Source organism: Leucopleurus acutus (genome assembly GCF_964270905.1).
Source record: "Leucopleurus acutus genome assembly, chromosome: 14".
Taxonomy (NCBI): domain Eukaryota; kingdom Metazoa; phylum Chordata; class Mammalia; order Artiodactyla; family Delphinidae; genus Leucopleurus; species Leucopleurus acutus.
Window position 1 is genome coordinate 17,799,412 of NC_139156.1, and position 17,077 is coordinate 17,816,488.

Below are 17,077 nucleotides of genomic sequence, written 5' to 3' on the forward strand. Positions count from 1 at the left end.
TTCGAATGGTCGTAGGTTACTGAGACAAAAAAAGATATGGGCTTGAATGTTGAAGTAAAGGCTAAATGAGGTCAGACCATGCTCTACAAATGAAGATTTCTTAGCAGAGCAAATAGAAATAGTGAGAGCCTTGGGCATCACGAGTAGGATGGGGTTGCCAAGCTGAAGAGACTCTGTTGTGGCAGTCCCTCTGAAGCATGTTACAGGTAGCAGTTTCATTTAGGCAATGCCGCATTATCATGTTCAATGAATGTTAATGTGAGTTTTAGTCTTTTTGTAGCCTGAGTCCTATTCAATTTGTAATTTTCTTTCGATCTTAGACGTATATATCAGCTATAAAAATAAGGAGTGTATACGTATATACTGTTTATACATATTTAAGAAAACTTATAATAAAACACCAGTTGGGTTAGCACTCACTGGGGGCTCTCAAGAATCACTTTCCTTTATATTATTCAGGTTTGAGCAAACGAATGTTTTCTACTCTGATTCCCACATCATCATTTGAAATATCAGAACCGCCGCCTGGTGGCTCAGCTCTGGTCCTTAGATAGGAATTGCACAGCCTCAAAGACAAAGGCTCCTTCGGCAAAGTTGGTTGTTCCTGTGCATTCCGTCCTCAGCACTTTAAAGGTGCTTATGCCCTACATTCTCCTCAAGATGCTCAGCTGCACTTGGTTGGGTGTGCTAGTCTTTTAAAATTAGGATAGCTTTCAAAGAAGTCCACTGCAGTCTCGACTTGACTATGGGAAAAGGAGACTCCTCCGCCGGCTGCAGGGGAGGGACGGCAGAATCTAAGAGCCACAGGAAGTCACAAGAGGAAGTGGGGCACCGAAGAAAAACAATCGCTGAAATTCACAAAAATCACTGGAACACATATTTGGCAAAGCGCTGTTCTCTGCTTCCCAACAATACGGTCTTCTGTTTGTTCTTTTTGGCAGCACAATAAATGTGAGTTTGTCATTGACAGAGGAGATGGTCTTGGGTGGAGGAACTGCAGCTGCCTGCCTGGCTCTCCCTTATAACACAGCACAAATCCCCAGCATCACGATGAGGTGATAGAGAACATCTGTGGACCAGACAGGAAAGGAGACAAACAGTTCGACAAGGAGTAAGGAGAACTCAACAAAAGAGTCAACTCAACATAAATGAGTCAACTCAGAGACGTTCAGTAGGTTTCCATGAAACTCTGCACATTTTGTACATAGTTTTGTTCGTCCTCTGGGGTTTCCATAGCTCACTTTCATCAGTACAAAGAACCCAACAGATAAGCCTAGGATAGGGACCTCTGACAGATGGGAACCTGAACTTCGATAATACAGTGATGGTGTGTTTCACTGTAGACTCCAGATGGTGCATCTTAGAGTCTCAAACAGTTGGCTTGCATGGTTTCCTGTAATTGTGAGAGCAAATCTTACATCTGTGAGTTTGTTTATAAATAGAACTGCCTGACCCATCTTCTCGCATCATTTGGTGAGACCTTGGGTCTTAGCTGAAATGCTTCTTCCTCTAAGGTGCTTCCCGGACTGCTGTCTAAATCATTATTCGGCCCCACCCACCATACTTCATGCATATTAGGAAGGGCAGGAGCCTTGCCTGCCTTGTTCACTGCAGCAGTCACACCGCCTAGAAAAGTGCCTGGTACAGAGTCAGTAATCACGGCTGATCCTTACTGGTTGTCTGTTGCTTTCTGGGCATTGTTTCGTGCTCTTAGCTGTAATAGTTAATCCACACAACAACTTCTGTGTATGATATGGGCAATTATTAACCCAATTTCACAGAGGAAACTGGGGAATGCAGGAGTGGGGTCATGGCCCAAGGTCACTCAGTTCATGAGGGGCAGGGTCATAGAAAGGACTCAGAAATATTTGTTGAATGAACAGATCATTGAAAATCATGTTTTCTGAACACAGAAACCCAAGAGGCACCACCTGGTGATGTCTTTGCTTAGACTTGGTAGGGCGGTGGGGGAACCAGCTCTGCTTCATCCAGCTTGCCCCCAGCTCCTCCCTCCCTTCAGAGCTCAGGGGCTGGTTGGAGAGAGACCTCTCGACCTCCGATCCCCCTCCAACTCATTCAGGTAAAGGCTTTGCTGGGGCCAAAGGTAAGCCTCTTTTAAAACACACATCTGCCTGTTAAAAGCATTACCCAGAGCTGTCTCTTTTCCTTACCTGAGAAGCTATAGAGACCGGAGGATCCCCTGCCTGTAGTGAGTAAGGAAAGAATACAGAAGGTTTAAGAAAAGATCACAGAGGGAGAAGTCTCAGAGCTGCGTTCCTAAAACACAAACCTGACTGGATTCTCCCCTGATGAAACCAACCCGCTCCCATTGTCTTTAGCACAAAGTTTCTTGCAGGGTTGACAGAGGCTTCATCTCACACCATTTTCATCTCGGCTCTCTATGGCAGGGGTTGATAAACTTTCTGCAAAGGGCGGGTGATGGTAAACTTATTCAGCTTCGCAGGCCACTCGGTCTCTATTGCAGCTACTTGACGCTGTCGAAAGTAGCTGGAGACAAGCCCTAAATGAACCAGTGTGGCTATGTTCCAACAAAACTTTCTGTATATACAATGAAGTTTGAATTTCATATAATTTTTGTGTGTTATGAAATATTGTTTCTTTTGATTTTTTTCAACCACATAAAAAGGAAAAACTGCCCTTAGCTTACAGGTCATACAAAATCAGGCAGCAGATGGGGTTGGGCTCCTGACCAGAGTTGGGTGACCGTCCTCTAAAGCTCCCAGGCCTTGTCCCCCCTTGATGTCACGGCACTCTTGAGGTCAGACTTAAAGACGACTCGCAGAGGTCCTCCCTCAGCCTGACTACGCTGAGCTGCCTACCCATCTATTCCCATAGACCCTGCCTCTTCCACCCCCACTGACAGTAATTATCTCCCTTTCCCTTAGCATTTAGCATCTCCCTCCTTGCTGGATGGTACATTCTTGAGGACAGGGCCCGTGTGGATCTCCTTTACTTCTGAAACCCCAGGGCCCACCCAGCTCCTTTACTAGTTTTGTTGACGTGCCCTGGACGCCCCAGTACGTTTCATTTTCTATTATTATTATCACCTGCACACTGTGTGTGGCAGCTCAGCACTTCCTAGTCCCTGGGGGGCATTGGCATTGAGGCCACAGACTGAACTTTTCAGGGTAGTTAACAAACCTCCTTGATCGGGCGTGAGTTACCCACCCCCAAGGTGAGGAGACGCGTTGCAGGTAAAGGTTGTGTCTACAGGCACAACTGGTTTGGCAATTCAGTTAAAATGCTCAAACCGGCCGTGCCTGTGGACGCAGCCCAGCGTGAGGGCAACCATTTGGAAAACAGAGAAGCTTACTACGGAGGGAGAGCTCGACGACCAGGACGCCCCCAGTCTGGTCCCGGAGGAGGCGTTTTCGTTTGTCACAAGTCTGGAGACCCAGGAGAAGCCGAGGGGAGAGGTGGGATGAGAAAAAAACACAGGAGAGAAAAGAGACTTTTTTTTAAGGAGTCACAAAGTTGACGGAGTCACAATTCCCCAGGCCTCAGACATTAGTTCCCTTACTGTCTTTATAACCCAGAGCGATGTGTTTCATTGCTTCTCCAACTTGAGAAAAGGGAGAAATCTTTCCGTCCTTAACTCTTCAAGCTGGAACAAATCCGCACTGCATTGTGGGAGGCACTGACTCTGCTTCCTCTGATGAGAAGGAAGGCTTTTACCCATAGTCACTCTCGCCACTGTGATTTGAGGCGTGGACACCTGCAAACTGTGTTCTGGTTCCTTTCCTTTTCTAAATGTAGTGCCAATAATAATCCTTTCATGAACAGTTAAATGGTTCTCTACTCCCTTCCCTTTCTCTGTTTGTGCTCGTAAGTGACCACTGTCTGGCTAAATGAATCAACAGAAATAGAGATTATCATCTTATTTCTGTTGGTTACTATAGGCAATGCGAGCAGGTACCCTCTTCAGAAACACTGTGTCCTTCCTCACTGAGGTCTCCGGTCCAAATAGACTGGAGGAGGTAACAGTTTGGAATTGAACACTTCTAGATCTTCAGAGCAGTGGTTCTCAAACATGCACGCCACTTGAAGGGCTTGTTAAAACACAGATTGCTGGGTCCGCCCAGAGTGTCTGAATCAGGTGGTCTGGGGCCAGGGGGTGGGGTGGGGCGCTGAGAATTTGCATCCCTAACAAGTTCCCAGGTGATGCTGAGGCAGTGTGGACCACACTTCGGAACCACTGCTCTGAGGACCAGGTTCACACCTGGTCGCGATGGAAAATTTTCTTCCACCTGAATTCATTACGCATGTTGACTGATTCTGCAGCAACTTCTTGGTGGAGGAAGCGGAGGGGAAACCGACCCTCCTGCATGAGCTACTAAACATGTCTGGGAAGCTGGACCCTTCCTCTCACGTGGTCGGAACAGCTGTGACCTCACGTCGCGAATTCCTGCAACATCTCTCTTGTCCATCTTAAGTCTCCGAGGCGGACGTTCAGGCTGGTAAGTCAAGAGCTAAAAATACCTACCTTCGACTTCCATTCAGAGCCTATTGCTACCGGCTGAATTTTGAATCTCCCTTGTCCTGTTAACTTTTTCAAAGCATCTCCGTGTCTGTTGTTGCTTTCAATTTCCCTAACATTGCTCTCTGAAAAGAGAAGGGCCGCCATTACTCATCATCACTCTATCTTTAGAGATGAGAAAACCAGGCTCTGGGGTTAAGTGACCTGGGCCAGACCATGTAGTTTGTTTGTGGCAGGGCAGACACGCCTGGAACGTCTGCCCCTACCCTCAGCAGCCTTTCCTCCAGTATGTCCTCACACATATCTACACTGGTCTGTTGACAATTTCCCAGGTAAAAATACAGCTTCTCAAATACCATCCCCTCACCCTCACAGCCTCAGGTAATATTCTCATTCCGGGAAGGGTGGCTCACCACTGGGCAGGAGAGCTTCTCACTGTCACAGATGAAAGTCTCACAGTGTAACCACACCTTGGACAATTTGGGGATGTTCTGGAACCGGAAAGCATTGAATTGGAAGGTTGCCCTGTGGTCTTTCCCATTCTCATACACGATGACTGTTTCATCCGTAGGGCAGCTGGAGCACACGCGGTCGGGGGAGGGAAGGGGGAGAGACAAGGTCATCTCATGAACTCTAGCAAGGGCGTCTGAGGCAAAGTCACGCACGGCCTCCCCTGGGCTTTTACACAGCACATTATCCTTCTGAAGCGCTGTGGCAGCACCTCACTTATCCTCATTTCTTTGGGGTCAGTTGGAGGAGCTATGAGACGGCTGTGACCATCCCCATTCTACAGATAGAGTATAGCAAGGGTGGAGCAACTTACGAGAAGCCACACATCTGGAAGTTACCACATCTCTGTCCCCAAGAAATGAAACCCCCCAGACAATGTCCTCTCCTCTGGAGGACTGGGATACGTACAGACTCCCCGCATATGTCCAAAATAAAGATGGTGGTGCTGGGAACGGCATTTCCCAAAGTGCTCTCACAGCCACCTAGGCCCAGGTCACACCCAACATATTGCTGTGTGTGTATTGTGAGGTTTTGCCACCGGGAATTTGAATTTACATTGTACTATTTAAGCACTATGTCTATTCTATTATATAATTTACCTTTGTAAAGATATTTTTAATATGAGCACAGAAAAAAATGGCTGGAAGGATACCATTTAAATGTTAACACTGGCTATTATGGACAGCTTTTGTTTTCTTCTTTCACCTTTATGTTGTTGTTTTTTTTTAATTCTCTATAATGAGAGTGTAATATTTGGGAAGTTTCAAAGTCCCAAACGTACAACTGCAGTAAAAGAAAAAATAATGACATAGATGGGCATTTGTCGAAACCAATTGTTCTCACCTGGGGGCCATTTTGCCCCCCAGGGGAAATTTGACATGTGGCTGTCATGACTGGGGGGAAGATACTCCTGACACCTAGAGGGTAGAAACCAGGGATGCTGCAGAATGCCCTACGGGGAACAGGACAGACCCCACAACAGAGAACGATCCAGCCCCCAAAAGTCAACAGTGTGGAGACTGGGAAAGCCTGGTTTAAGCACAATACCTTTTCGTTTACCAAGCTCATGTGGATTCCCTACTTAAGTGCCAGACATTCAGCCAGGCTGGGAACAGACACAGTGGTTCTCGGGAATGTACAGCGAGACCCACAGAGCGTGAGGGCCTGTATGCAGGTGACAAAGAGCTCCAGAACCTGTCCTCTTCGGAACAGAGGTCTATGGGTTCAAAAGCTAAAGACCAGTGGACAGCACCTCAGTGGAACCCGAAGTTCATGCCCCGCCTGGCGTGTTTCTCTGACTCTATCGTCCTTCCAACTCAACACACACACTAGGGAGCAGTGCAGTCGCCCCAGGGAAACTTCATGGTGGACCCTCCCCCATCCCAGTCCATCAGAACCAGACATTAGGGGCCAAATCAGAGGTAGGACGGAGGGGATGTTAACTCTGAGAGTGAGTGAAACGAGCCATGAAAACTGCACCTTATATCTGGACCAGGGCCAGAAGCTGGGATCTGTTTGTGGTGGCCTCTGAGTAGTGACAAGAGCTAGGGGCATTTTCTGAGCTGTGAAACAAGACTCTTGAAGGATCATTCAGTCATTAAACCCGAGATCCTTGTACGAACTCAAGACTAAGTCCTTAAAATAGCTCCTGGCTGCTGGGGTGTCCGGGTGCGGTGTCAGACAGTGGGAGCAATATAAAGCAGAGCTTTGCTGGCGGCAGGAAGGAGGCAAGTGACAGGCAGGCCTAGATGCCTTGGCACTGCTGCCTCTTGGCGCTGGCTGTGGCACCTGTGCCTCCGTGACAGGTATCTCGGGATTGTGGAATGCCCACGGGGAGGCTTTCACACCATCATCACTTCTCCACCTGAGATCAAAATTCCTATTCTAATCTCTCCAGGCTTTCTTAAAAACTGGGTTTTCCTTCCAAAGGGCCTGGTGTGAACCAAAACCATCTGGGAGGTTATGGGAGTGGCCTTTCTAATTCTCCCCTTTGACACTGGTCTTCGTGCAATTATCTCCAACCTCAAGGGGCCATTTCGGTTAGGCAGTATTTGCAACTAGGTCAGGGTGTCTTTAATTTGGCTGTGCTTAAATGCAGAGTCCGAGGGTTCACCTAGGGACCTTCTGATGTTGTGGGTTTACAACGTGTCTGCATGCGTAGCAGATACCCAAAGGAATTCCTGTGCACACTAGAGTTTGAGGACCACTTGTAGTGACTACCCCAAAGTCACAAGCATTCCCTTTTCTGCCATATGACACATCCACTAGGTGTGCAGGGGCACTAGAACTATCTGAGGAGATGATTCCATGGTGTGGCAGAAGGCTTTGCCCTTGTGTGGCTATTGGTTGAGAGAGGTTCCCAGTGCCTCTTGGTAATTTCAAGGTCCCTATGGGTCAGTAATTTATTTCAGAATCTCCCTGAGGTCATTTGATTTGCACCATCATCAACAGAGCCTAAATGAATCATTCAATGACAGATGTGAAATAAGGACCCAAACTAAGCTCCCATCTCTGCAGGAAGGTGGGTTGCTTGGGTGTGGGCCTTGCTGGCCTGTCCTACCCTGTGTTATCAAGAGATAACGCTGCCCAGATCATCCATCCCTTTACTAGCTTAGACTCTGGGTAAGTTTCTGAACTTACCTGTGCCTCAGTTTCCTCATGTATAAAATAGTGATTGTTATACTACCTACTTATAGGAAGTTTAATGAAATTGAAATAAATTAGTATTTGCAAAGCACCTACCTAGAGTAATGCCTGGTATGTTGTAAGGGCTGTATAAGTGTTTGTTAAATAAAAATAGATAAAGATCCAAAGCGGCTTCACCTTTGTTATCTTATCATCTTTGTCCCTGGCGGCAGTGTTTACTCAGCCCTGATGGTTCCAGTGTAACTGGTCTGCTTTGGTTTGGGGAATGGCCTCTTCTGTGTTCACTGTTTGTTGTGTGGATCACGCCTGAATCTCTAGTCTAACTCATCCTCATCCTTTTCCAAAGTTACAATTCTAAGTGCTTCTAGACAATTGTCATCTCAAGGTCAATATGTCATCCCTGAACTCAAGGAGAATCCAAACTCCCTTATCCAGAACCCCTCTTCCCTAGGAGCCTATGACAAACAACTTCTCATCTTCACAATTCACGGTGCAGCAGCATTCTTTGTCACATGTTCCTCAGACATTGTGCCCTGTCCTTCCCTCTACCATATCCAATTGGTTGCTAAATTTTTATTGCTTCTCCCTCCCTTGGGTGATGTTGGATGACCTTCTTTCCATTCACTTAGCTACAGCCTTGATTCAGGTCTTATCACTTTCGGCACTAGAGCTGCCACAGCCTCTAATCTGGTCTTTCTACCTCCCATGTTCTGTTTCTAACCACCCTGTGTGTGATTTCCAGAATCACATTTCTATACTATAATCCCATTACTTTAGTCCTCTACTCCAAATTTTAAGAACTCCCCATTACCTATGAAATTATTAGTAAATAAAAACAATGATATTATTAAAATTGATTGAATACCAGCTAGGTACTATGTACTAAGCTTTTTACATGGATATCTAAGTTAGTTCTCATCAGGGTTCTGATGTCAGATTGATTGGGTTTGACCCCAACCTGCCCACTTCCCCATAAACACACACATACACTAACTATGTGACATTACTTAAGCCCTCCTGGGCCTCAGTTTTCTCATCTGGAAAATGGGGATGATAGTAATAATACCTACCTGTTGTAAGGCAAATGAGTTAGTATATGATAAAGCTCTCAGAACAGAACCTGGTACCTAGAAAGCACTATGTTAGGGATTCCTGGTATCCGTACTCAGTCTGGAAGCACAGAGGAAGTCACTGATGTGACCCCAACAGGCTCCGCCTCTTCCTTCCAAGCTGTCCCAAGCCAGAGCAGCCCTGGACCTACCAAGCCCCACCTCTCAGCCCTGTGGTCCCGAGAGCCGTACCTACCCCTTGCTGATCAGCTGCCACTGCAAGGGATACATGAAATCAGCCGAAGGTGTGGCCCAGCAGCTGTTCAAAACCACTTTAAACCTGGAAATGAAACAAAACTCATCACTGTGAGCTAGGGAGTTGTATGCCTAGAAACTGTGGGTGATTAAAACGCCTCTGGGCTGTTTTTGTTTGGTTTTTTTTTCCTCTTCTTTGTATTTATAAATACAAACATTAAGAACACACACTTACCTAATGCTTAACCCTTTGGCTTCTACTCCTGCAAACAGATCTGAACCGATTTCGTATGTCTCCAGGGTAAAAGGCGCTTCCCTCTTAATGGTGAACTTGGCATTCTTTGGAAGGAAATTGACACCGGGCGTTATGATCTGTCAGACTGAGCAGCTGGGTCTGACAGGAGCAGATGAATCGGGACGGGAGGGGGGAGCAGCAACCCAAAGGCACAGGCACATGAGACCACAGTGAGACCCGCCGGGACCAGAGAGGCTGTACCTCCTAGGATGCTGGTGCCACCTTAGAAGGGATGAGGGCATCACATGTACGTCCAGGAGACTGCGCTACATAGAGACCCAAATCATAGACCGCCGTCCCCAGTGTAGCCAGAGGTGCTTCTCCTGGCCCCATCTCCTGGGAACCAAGAATTGGAATATTGGAATAATACCTCCACTTGCAGGGAAGCTTCCTGATTATGTTACATAGTGGAGCACAGAATCTGCACACTTAATTCAATTTCTGAAGCAAAACGCTTTTAAGGGTCAGTTTCTCCACTTCTCACCTGACAGTGAGGCAATACTCCGTGTGATTTCCCCCTACTTTCTTTGTAACGTGAAAATTAGGGACCTATGTCCAGATAGCTTACCCTTTAGTACCCGGACAGTTTATTTTGGCAAATTCTGGGCTCTGCCTTTTAACGGGGGCATTAACCCAGGAAATCATACAGAGAAGAGAGTCACTAGGATGATAATGGACCATCAAGAATGAGACGATGTTTAGTTTGGGGAAGACAAGCTTGAGCCAGTTGAAGGACCATCAGTAACATGTAGTATCATTTCAGAGGACAGAACCAGGACCAGTGGGCCAGAGTTCGGAATGTCAGATTTCATGACATCAGATTTCACATGCTGACCTAACATAAGAAGGTCCAACTTGCCATTGCCCTTGGAAGAGGTGGGGTACCCATCCCTCAGCAGCCTTGCAGAAGGGTTTTGGGCATTGGGTGGAAGGTCAAGATTAATCACCTCTGAGGTTTGTTCTGACTCTGGAAGTCTATGATTTTGGTCTCTATCGCTTGCCTTCATTCCATCCCAAGCTTTGGCATTTGTCTCTGTCTAACTAAAAGGAATAGTCAATACCATTTTGATTGAATAGAAGGCAACCTAATCCCACTCTGACATTGATGTTCAACCCTATAAAGGTAACAGTGCTGGTGCTAGGAGTTCTCAGTTTCCACTTTAAACAAGGTCAAAGCTTACAATTGTGAGAATGACTATTTCCTCGGGCATTTACTTTGCTGCCAGGCACTGTGGAAAGGGTTTTATAAGGATTATTTCATTTAACCCTCATAACAAACCTCTCAGATAAGTGCTATTATTATCCCCACTTAACAAATGCATAGGTGGAGGCCCAGAGAGGTTAACTAACTTGTCCAAGGTCACACAACTAGTAAATGGTGGAAACTGGCTTCAAACCAGTGGTCTGATGTCAAGGCCTATTTTCTTAACCACAGTGCTAGGCTACTTCTACAAGCTGACTACCTTCCTTTATTTTGGATTGGGAGTCAAAATAACTTTACCGAGAATACCAACCACGGACCGTTGGCAGAATTGAGTGGAAGCGGGTAGAGAGAGAAGAGAGGAAGCATGCTGGGTAGAACTGGTGGTTTTGCAGCCTGGCATTTGGAGCTCTCAGAATCCTAAGCAACTAGCAGAGCATTCATTCTATTGTGCCACGCAGGGCACAGCTCGGTCTCTGGTAATTTGATGGAAATATATGCAGCGAGCAGCTGTTGCTTCAGAGACACACAAGAATGCTCTCAAAGCAGAAGAAGGGAGGAGAAGAAAAATACCAACCTCATGGGTAAGGCACAGGAAACCGAGCCCATTGTGGGAATGTTAATCAGCACCAAAGTCTCGGTTATAACCTCAGAGGCCCCTCGTTGCCAAGGTTTGTTTGTCCTATAAGGGTCTTGGTGGGCCCTAGGGAAGGCCTTAGCCTCATTTCTACCAGTTCAAGGAAGCAGTCTGTCTAGCCATCTAGAGGATGGTCTGGGTGATGCTGAGCACATGCTTCCTAATTTTTGTTTTTTCTTAAAAAAGTTATAAGATTTGATAGTTCTGTCTGAAACTTAGCTCCACATAACTGGTGGTGGATGATGACTTTTGACAGTCGTGGTGCCTCTCCATTTCCAACTGTTGTAAAACCTTCATAGGGTCATAGCTATAATTTTATCTGGTTAAAGCAACAATCATGTATTTCCAGACAGGGGCTCAGTAGTAAAGACAGCCTGTCATCAGGATGTCCCCTGAGTCTGTGGTCAATGTGTGAAGCTTATTTTCCTCTCTGGATAACCTTCATCAGTTACTACAGTGGTTTTACCATCCTTTCTTCACCCTGGTGATCCACACTGTTTTAACCCCCCTGATTATAGGTCAAGGGATTGTATGGAATTTCCTTTTCTCAGGACTTAACCACTAGTGGTGTGTAGCCTGGGGCAGATCTAGGTTTTGTGGGACCTTGAAGCTTATTTAGAGAGCCCTCTTTAATTAAAAGAATCAAAACTTTGAATACAAAATTAGACACAGGGCCTTGAAAAGGGCCTGTGGAAGTGAGGGGTCATGAAACTTAAGCTCCATTCCCTGCATAGTAAGTTTGCCTTGTAGACCAATGTTAGGGGACCTTGTTCCAGACTGGGTACTGCTCTGGACCACCTGTGGGATCTTGGACAGATCATTTCCTCGCTGGGTTTCAGATCCTCAGCTATAAAATGGACTAGGTTATTCTAGGATCCCTTCTAGCTCTCACCTTCTGAGTTCAGCAAGATTAATAGCTTCCAGGGAGCTGGTAAAGCAAGTTCAAAGAGTTCAAGGTCAGTGGAGTTCCAGGTAATATAGTTGTTTCCTTTGCAAAATGAATGGGTTGTACATGGTGGCCTCTAAGGCTATCTTCCAGTTCTAATGTTGGAAGTAAAGGTTTCTGTTCCTGCCTGCATTTTCCTTTAGCCAGCTGGGCCATTTCCTATACGCATGTCCCCTCACTGGAAGCTGCAGGTCTAAAAAACAGAGCACCCCATCTAAACAGGAGGGCAGCTGGGCTAATGACCATTGCATATTTAGTTTCTCTGGAGAATTTTATTCTTAGTGCCTTTAGCTTTGATGTCAATGTAGGCAGCATGTCCAAATTAGACAAAGAGGAGGCCCACCAAGTAAAGGGCTTTGGAGACCGAAGAACTAGGCGGCGGCAGCCAACCCCAACCTCTCCCCTTAGCCCTGTCCCAGGTAGAAGCTCACTAGTCTGTGCCGATGTTTTAACAAGAGCTAGATCCTAAATATAAATCTCTGGAGGGGGTTGTGGTGGAAACTGATCTTGATTAAGAATTAGACCTTGGCTGTCTTTATGGCCTATTGACCTTTGATTTCTCTTATCTCAGTTTTCTCATCTGTGAAATGGGAAGATTGCCCTTTTTCCTCTGTGGCACCTTTCCTTTCTTCCATCCAGTCTATGAATCTGAATGTCTGCTGCATCTAGTCTTTAAAGAGGCTTAAATCTAGAACAAAGCTTACGTCTCAGTTCAAGTTCAAGAATGGGGGTCTGCATACGGCTTAGAGGAGAACAAATGCTGAGGAAGCATCCCATCATCTCCTAGAAAGGCCCCAGGGTAGCAGTGGAGACCTGGAGACCACTTACAGTGTAGAAGTTGAGAGACAATTGGCTTTCAAATGTGCCCATGCTCCCGTTCTTCACATGAACAGTGGCCACTCTGAAAAGGGGAGAGAATTTTGCATAAGGACTGAAACATGCCTGGTTGACAGGGACTGCAGAGCACACGCAAGGCAGCCCGCCCTCTGCTCTCTGCGCAGCTTACCTCTGGTCAAAGGCAGCCTGGTTCACCAAGTAGGTGGAGTGGTAGGAGCAGGAGAAAGAGTAGTTCACAGGCTGGTTCTTTACGATCACGGTGCTGTCATTGGAAACAATGTGGTTGTAGAAGTGGTAGATGGGGGGCTTGTACTGGAGAAAGAAAGAAGGCGGTTAGGGTGGCCCTGTACCCCCATGATGTGAATGAGGCCTCTTGGATAAATGACTGAAGATGGTTCAGAAAAAAGCCCCGGGCTTCCCTGGTGGCACAGTGTTTGAGCGTCTGCCTGCCGATGCAGGGGACACGGGTTCATGCCCCGGTCCGGGAAGATCCCACATGCCGCCGAGCGGCTGGGCCCGTGAGCCATGGCCGCTGAGCCTGCGCGTCCGGAGCCTGTGCTCCACAACGGGAGAGGCCACAACAGTGAGAGGCCCGCGTACCGCGAAAAAAAAAAAAAAAGAAAAAAGAAAAATGCCCAGTGGGGAGACATGAATGTCTGCCATTGATATAGCACCCACTCTTGTTTGTAGGTGAGCTGATAATTTTTGTAAAGAGATCTTAAGTCTGTTCAAGATTGTTTATAATAATCTTATAATAATCTAAGTTGAATGTTGTACACTTAAAAAAAATCCATATACCCATTGGGCTTCTGACCGAAATGGACTGGCTCAGGAACCTCTATCTCCTAACATCAACTTTTAATTTACTTTCCCCTGTCCAAGTAATCTTATGTGACACCTTCACTACCTCCCATCTCTAGAACGTTACTGCCTGGTTCTTTGCTCTTTCCCTCTTCCAATCATGAGCACTATTTCTGAGTTTCTTTCCTCTGACTTGTTGGACTTTAAAATCACCAAATATTAGAGTTAAAAGGGATCTTGAACGGTCACTTGAGAAGTGATCTGCCTAAGACTGCACATATGATTTCTAGTTCATTTTACCAGGATATTCAAAGACATGATGTTTTTGTTAATCATGCCCATGACTCTTCTCCCTAAATCCCTGAATCCTTGTGGGACCTTTAGGAAGAGGAGGTAGCCCCAGGAGCTGAGACCCGATAGATGTACCATCTCCTTCAGTCAAGGCCGTATGAGTTCTAGACGTCAGCCAGAGCGTCAGAAGACCTAGGCTCCCTTCATGACTATATCTCTACTGGTTCTGTGGCCCCAAACTAGTGGCTTTGCTGGGAGGTCTCAGATTTCTCCTCCATCCCATAAGGATACTTGGCGAGAGGATGTCTGTGGTTCCTTTTAATTCTGATTACCTGTCCTGGGTACTTCACAAGACCCAATTACGGGTTGTGTTATACTTTGGTCACCCCTTTAAGATGCCTTCCATTATCTTTGTATTTTTTGGCCATGCCGCGTGGCATGTGGGATCTTAGTTCCCCGGCCAGGGATTGAACCCGTGCCCCCTGCAGTGGAAGCACAGAGACTTAACTGCTGGACCACCAGGGAAGTCCCTAAGATGCCTTCCACATGCACCCCTTTGTCCCCACTTCCAAGTCTCGGGCAGAGGATGGCTCACCCATCCAACTCAGGAAGGATGGCAGCCATGAACATGTGCTCGGAGCTCCAAGTGAGGTGGAGGTGGGAAGTGTACTTTGTTCCACTCACGGAAGGTGGCTTAGCTGCTCAGGCAGTGAATTAGGAGAGTAAAATTTAAATCCAAAGAGTCGCCTAAACTAGACAGAAGAAAAGAATTTAAAGAACACTAATATCTCAGGAAATTTGGGAGTTGGGACTGACTCTTAAAAAGAAAGTGGTGAATTCTGAGTCTTTTTAAGGGTGGACAGGAGATGTCTCATTCTTGGGCCCAGTTGCCTCCTCTTAGCAACTCCTCCACGTGTGGCCTGGTCTTACCTCGGACTGGGTTCCACAATAGGACTTGTTTTTAGGTGACAAATCTGGGATGACAAATAGGTAGTAACCTGCTTCGTGGACCCCATTGTAACATAGCCCGCCAAGCGCCAGCTGGTGCACTTCCCATCCATAGGGACACTCTGGGATTTTGGCGATGATTGTTTTCGGATAACAAAACACAAGAATGACATCTGGAAAGAGGAGAGACCTGGTCTGAAATCAGATCTGGTAACATCTACATATGGTGGGCTCCTGTTACAGCTGAGCATGCAAAGCAGTTAGTTAAAAATACTTTCCCCACTCTTCTTCATGAGCTGTGACGAAAGCTTTCCCCCAACTTCAGTCACTGAAGTTCCACTTTTACAGTTTTTGAAACCTCTGTGTAATAGCTGCATTATTCTTAATATGTATTCAAAATTGGTCCACTTTTAAGCTTTAACTTAAGGAATGTATTTTTGAAACCAGATTCAATGTATTTTCATATTTATATTTCCTATATATATATATATTTCCAATCCATTCAATCTGGTTTCATATATATATGAACATCCCATGTAATGAGCCTATAAAATTTAAAATGTCCATTTATGCGCAATGCCATGAAACAGTAATTTATGGCACAGGACAGAAAAGCAGTAGTCAAATAGAAAATGGGAAAAAAATGTGAAGATTTTATCTATTGGTTCATCTATTTCGCAGCCTCTAATTTTTAAAAAGTGTAACTTTACCCAGTAGATTTGTACTTTCTGTGGGAAAAACCGGATGGGCGTTGGGGTGCTTAAGCGCTTCTACTTGGCTGCAGTATTGCATTTTCCTAACAATAGAAGCACAGGGCTATGAACTCTGCGAAGGGAAGTGCCAGGAAAAGTTCCTTTCCAGGAAAATGGGCTACAGCACCAGAGCATACCTGCTTTATTTGGAGCGCAAGATCTCGCAGAGGCTTCTGCAAAGACAGCCAACAGGACGAAGGCCCTCATCACCATTGCTTTTGCCAGGTGGCCAACAAGCTGGCCAAACGTTCACGGTCCTGACAGGGCCCGAGCCTCGATCATTCTAGGTCAGAAACACGAGCGAGAAATTAAAATCAAGGGTGAGAACAAAGCAGCACATACAGAGGAGATGGATCACGCGTCTCGTTTCTAACGGCTCTTCGTCTGCGTTGGGAGGCAAAACATGGGGCTCATACCACAGAGAGTGTCAATGTCACACGCGGCTGCTCGAGTTCCCGACTGTTTCATTCTCTCCGGCTGGAGGCTGCCTCTCAGATGCTCCCCAAATCTCTGTTCCCAGTCCTAGCTCGACTTTATATAAGCAGAGGGTGTAAAAGAAACCGGCTCCAGATAAACCACAATGAACATGCATTATCCACTGTGGGGGGGAAATAAAAGGCAACCTTGTACGATAATCCGATGGGAAGCTCAGTTACGGCCACTTGAGGCTAATTTCTTTTACTTCACAGAGTTGGAGAACCTTTTTTTTTTTCTTAACTGCTTTTTAAACCAGGGGTGGAATAAAAAGTTGAATATTTTCCTCCTCATACAAAAATAACTCTGATTGGAGACAAACCAATTTCTGCATGGTTACAGGTGACAGTTTTCTTTTTTTACATCTTGCTTTCTTTGGTTTATTTCTTGCTTTCTTATTTTTATATGCAGGCTATCTAAACTGAATTTAGGAAGACAAGTTCAGCAGTGGCACACTGGATACTAAACAAAAAAAATAGGCTGTGTTCATGCAAACATGTTAAAGATTTTTTTCTCTAATATCTTATAATAAGCTCCGAACTTCTAGAGTTTCATCTTGAAGTTCATCAGAACTTCATTCGGAAATACAACTTTTGATTGTAGACCCCCTAGGTTTCTAAAGTTTTGTTAGTCTCCCAGAGCGGTGATATTGGGAGAAGGAACTTAGAAAGGCAATCTTTCTTTAAAAAAATTTTTATTTGTTATGGAAGTATAGTTGATTTACAATGTTGTGTTAGTTTTCTGGAGTACAGCAAAATGATTCAGTTTCATGTATATATATGTATGTATATATATGTATATATATATGTACATATATATGTATTCTTTTTCATATTATTTTCCATTATGGTTTATTATTGAATATAGTTCCCTGTGCCAGATGGTAGGATCTTGTTGTTTACCTATTTTATATGTAGTAGTGTGTATCTGTTAGTCC

The 17,077-nt window shown here is 45.6% G+C and overlaps 1 protein-coding gene across 1 annotated transcript; it reads right to left on the reverse strand.

The window, feature by feature from the left end:
* Positions 1 to 1,019: 1,019 nt before the first annotated feature.
* Positions 1,020 to 15,879, reverse strand: TECTB (tectorin beta; the record flags this gene model as incomplete). The annotated part of the gene is made up of 10 exons (XM_082854042.1): positions 1,020 to 1,069; positions 2,172 to 2,204; positions 3,335 to 3,407; positions 4,912 to 5,074; positions 8,960 to 9,043; positions 9,194 to 9,297; positions 12,866 to 12,938; positions 13,044 to 13,186; positions 14,897 to 15,087; positions 15,804 to 15,879. 10 exons carry the CDS (start codon positions 15,877 to 15,879, stop codon positions 1,020 to 1,022), a joined length of 990 nt encoding a protein of 329 aa, XP_082710168.1.
* Positions 15,880 to 17,077: the final 1,198 nt, after the last annotated feature.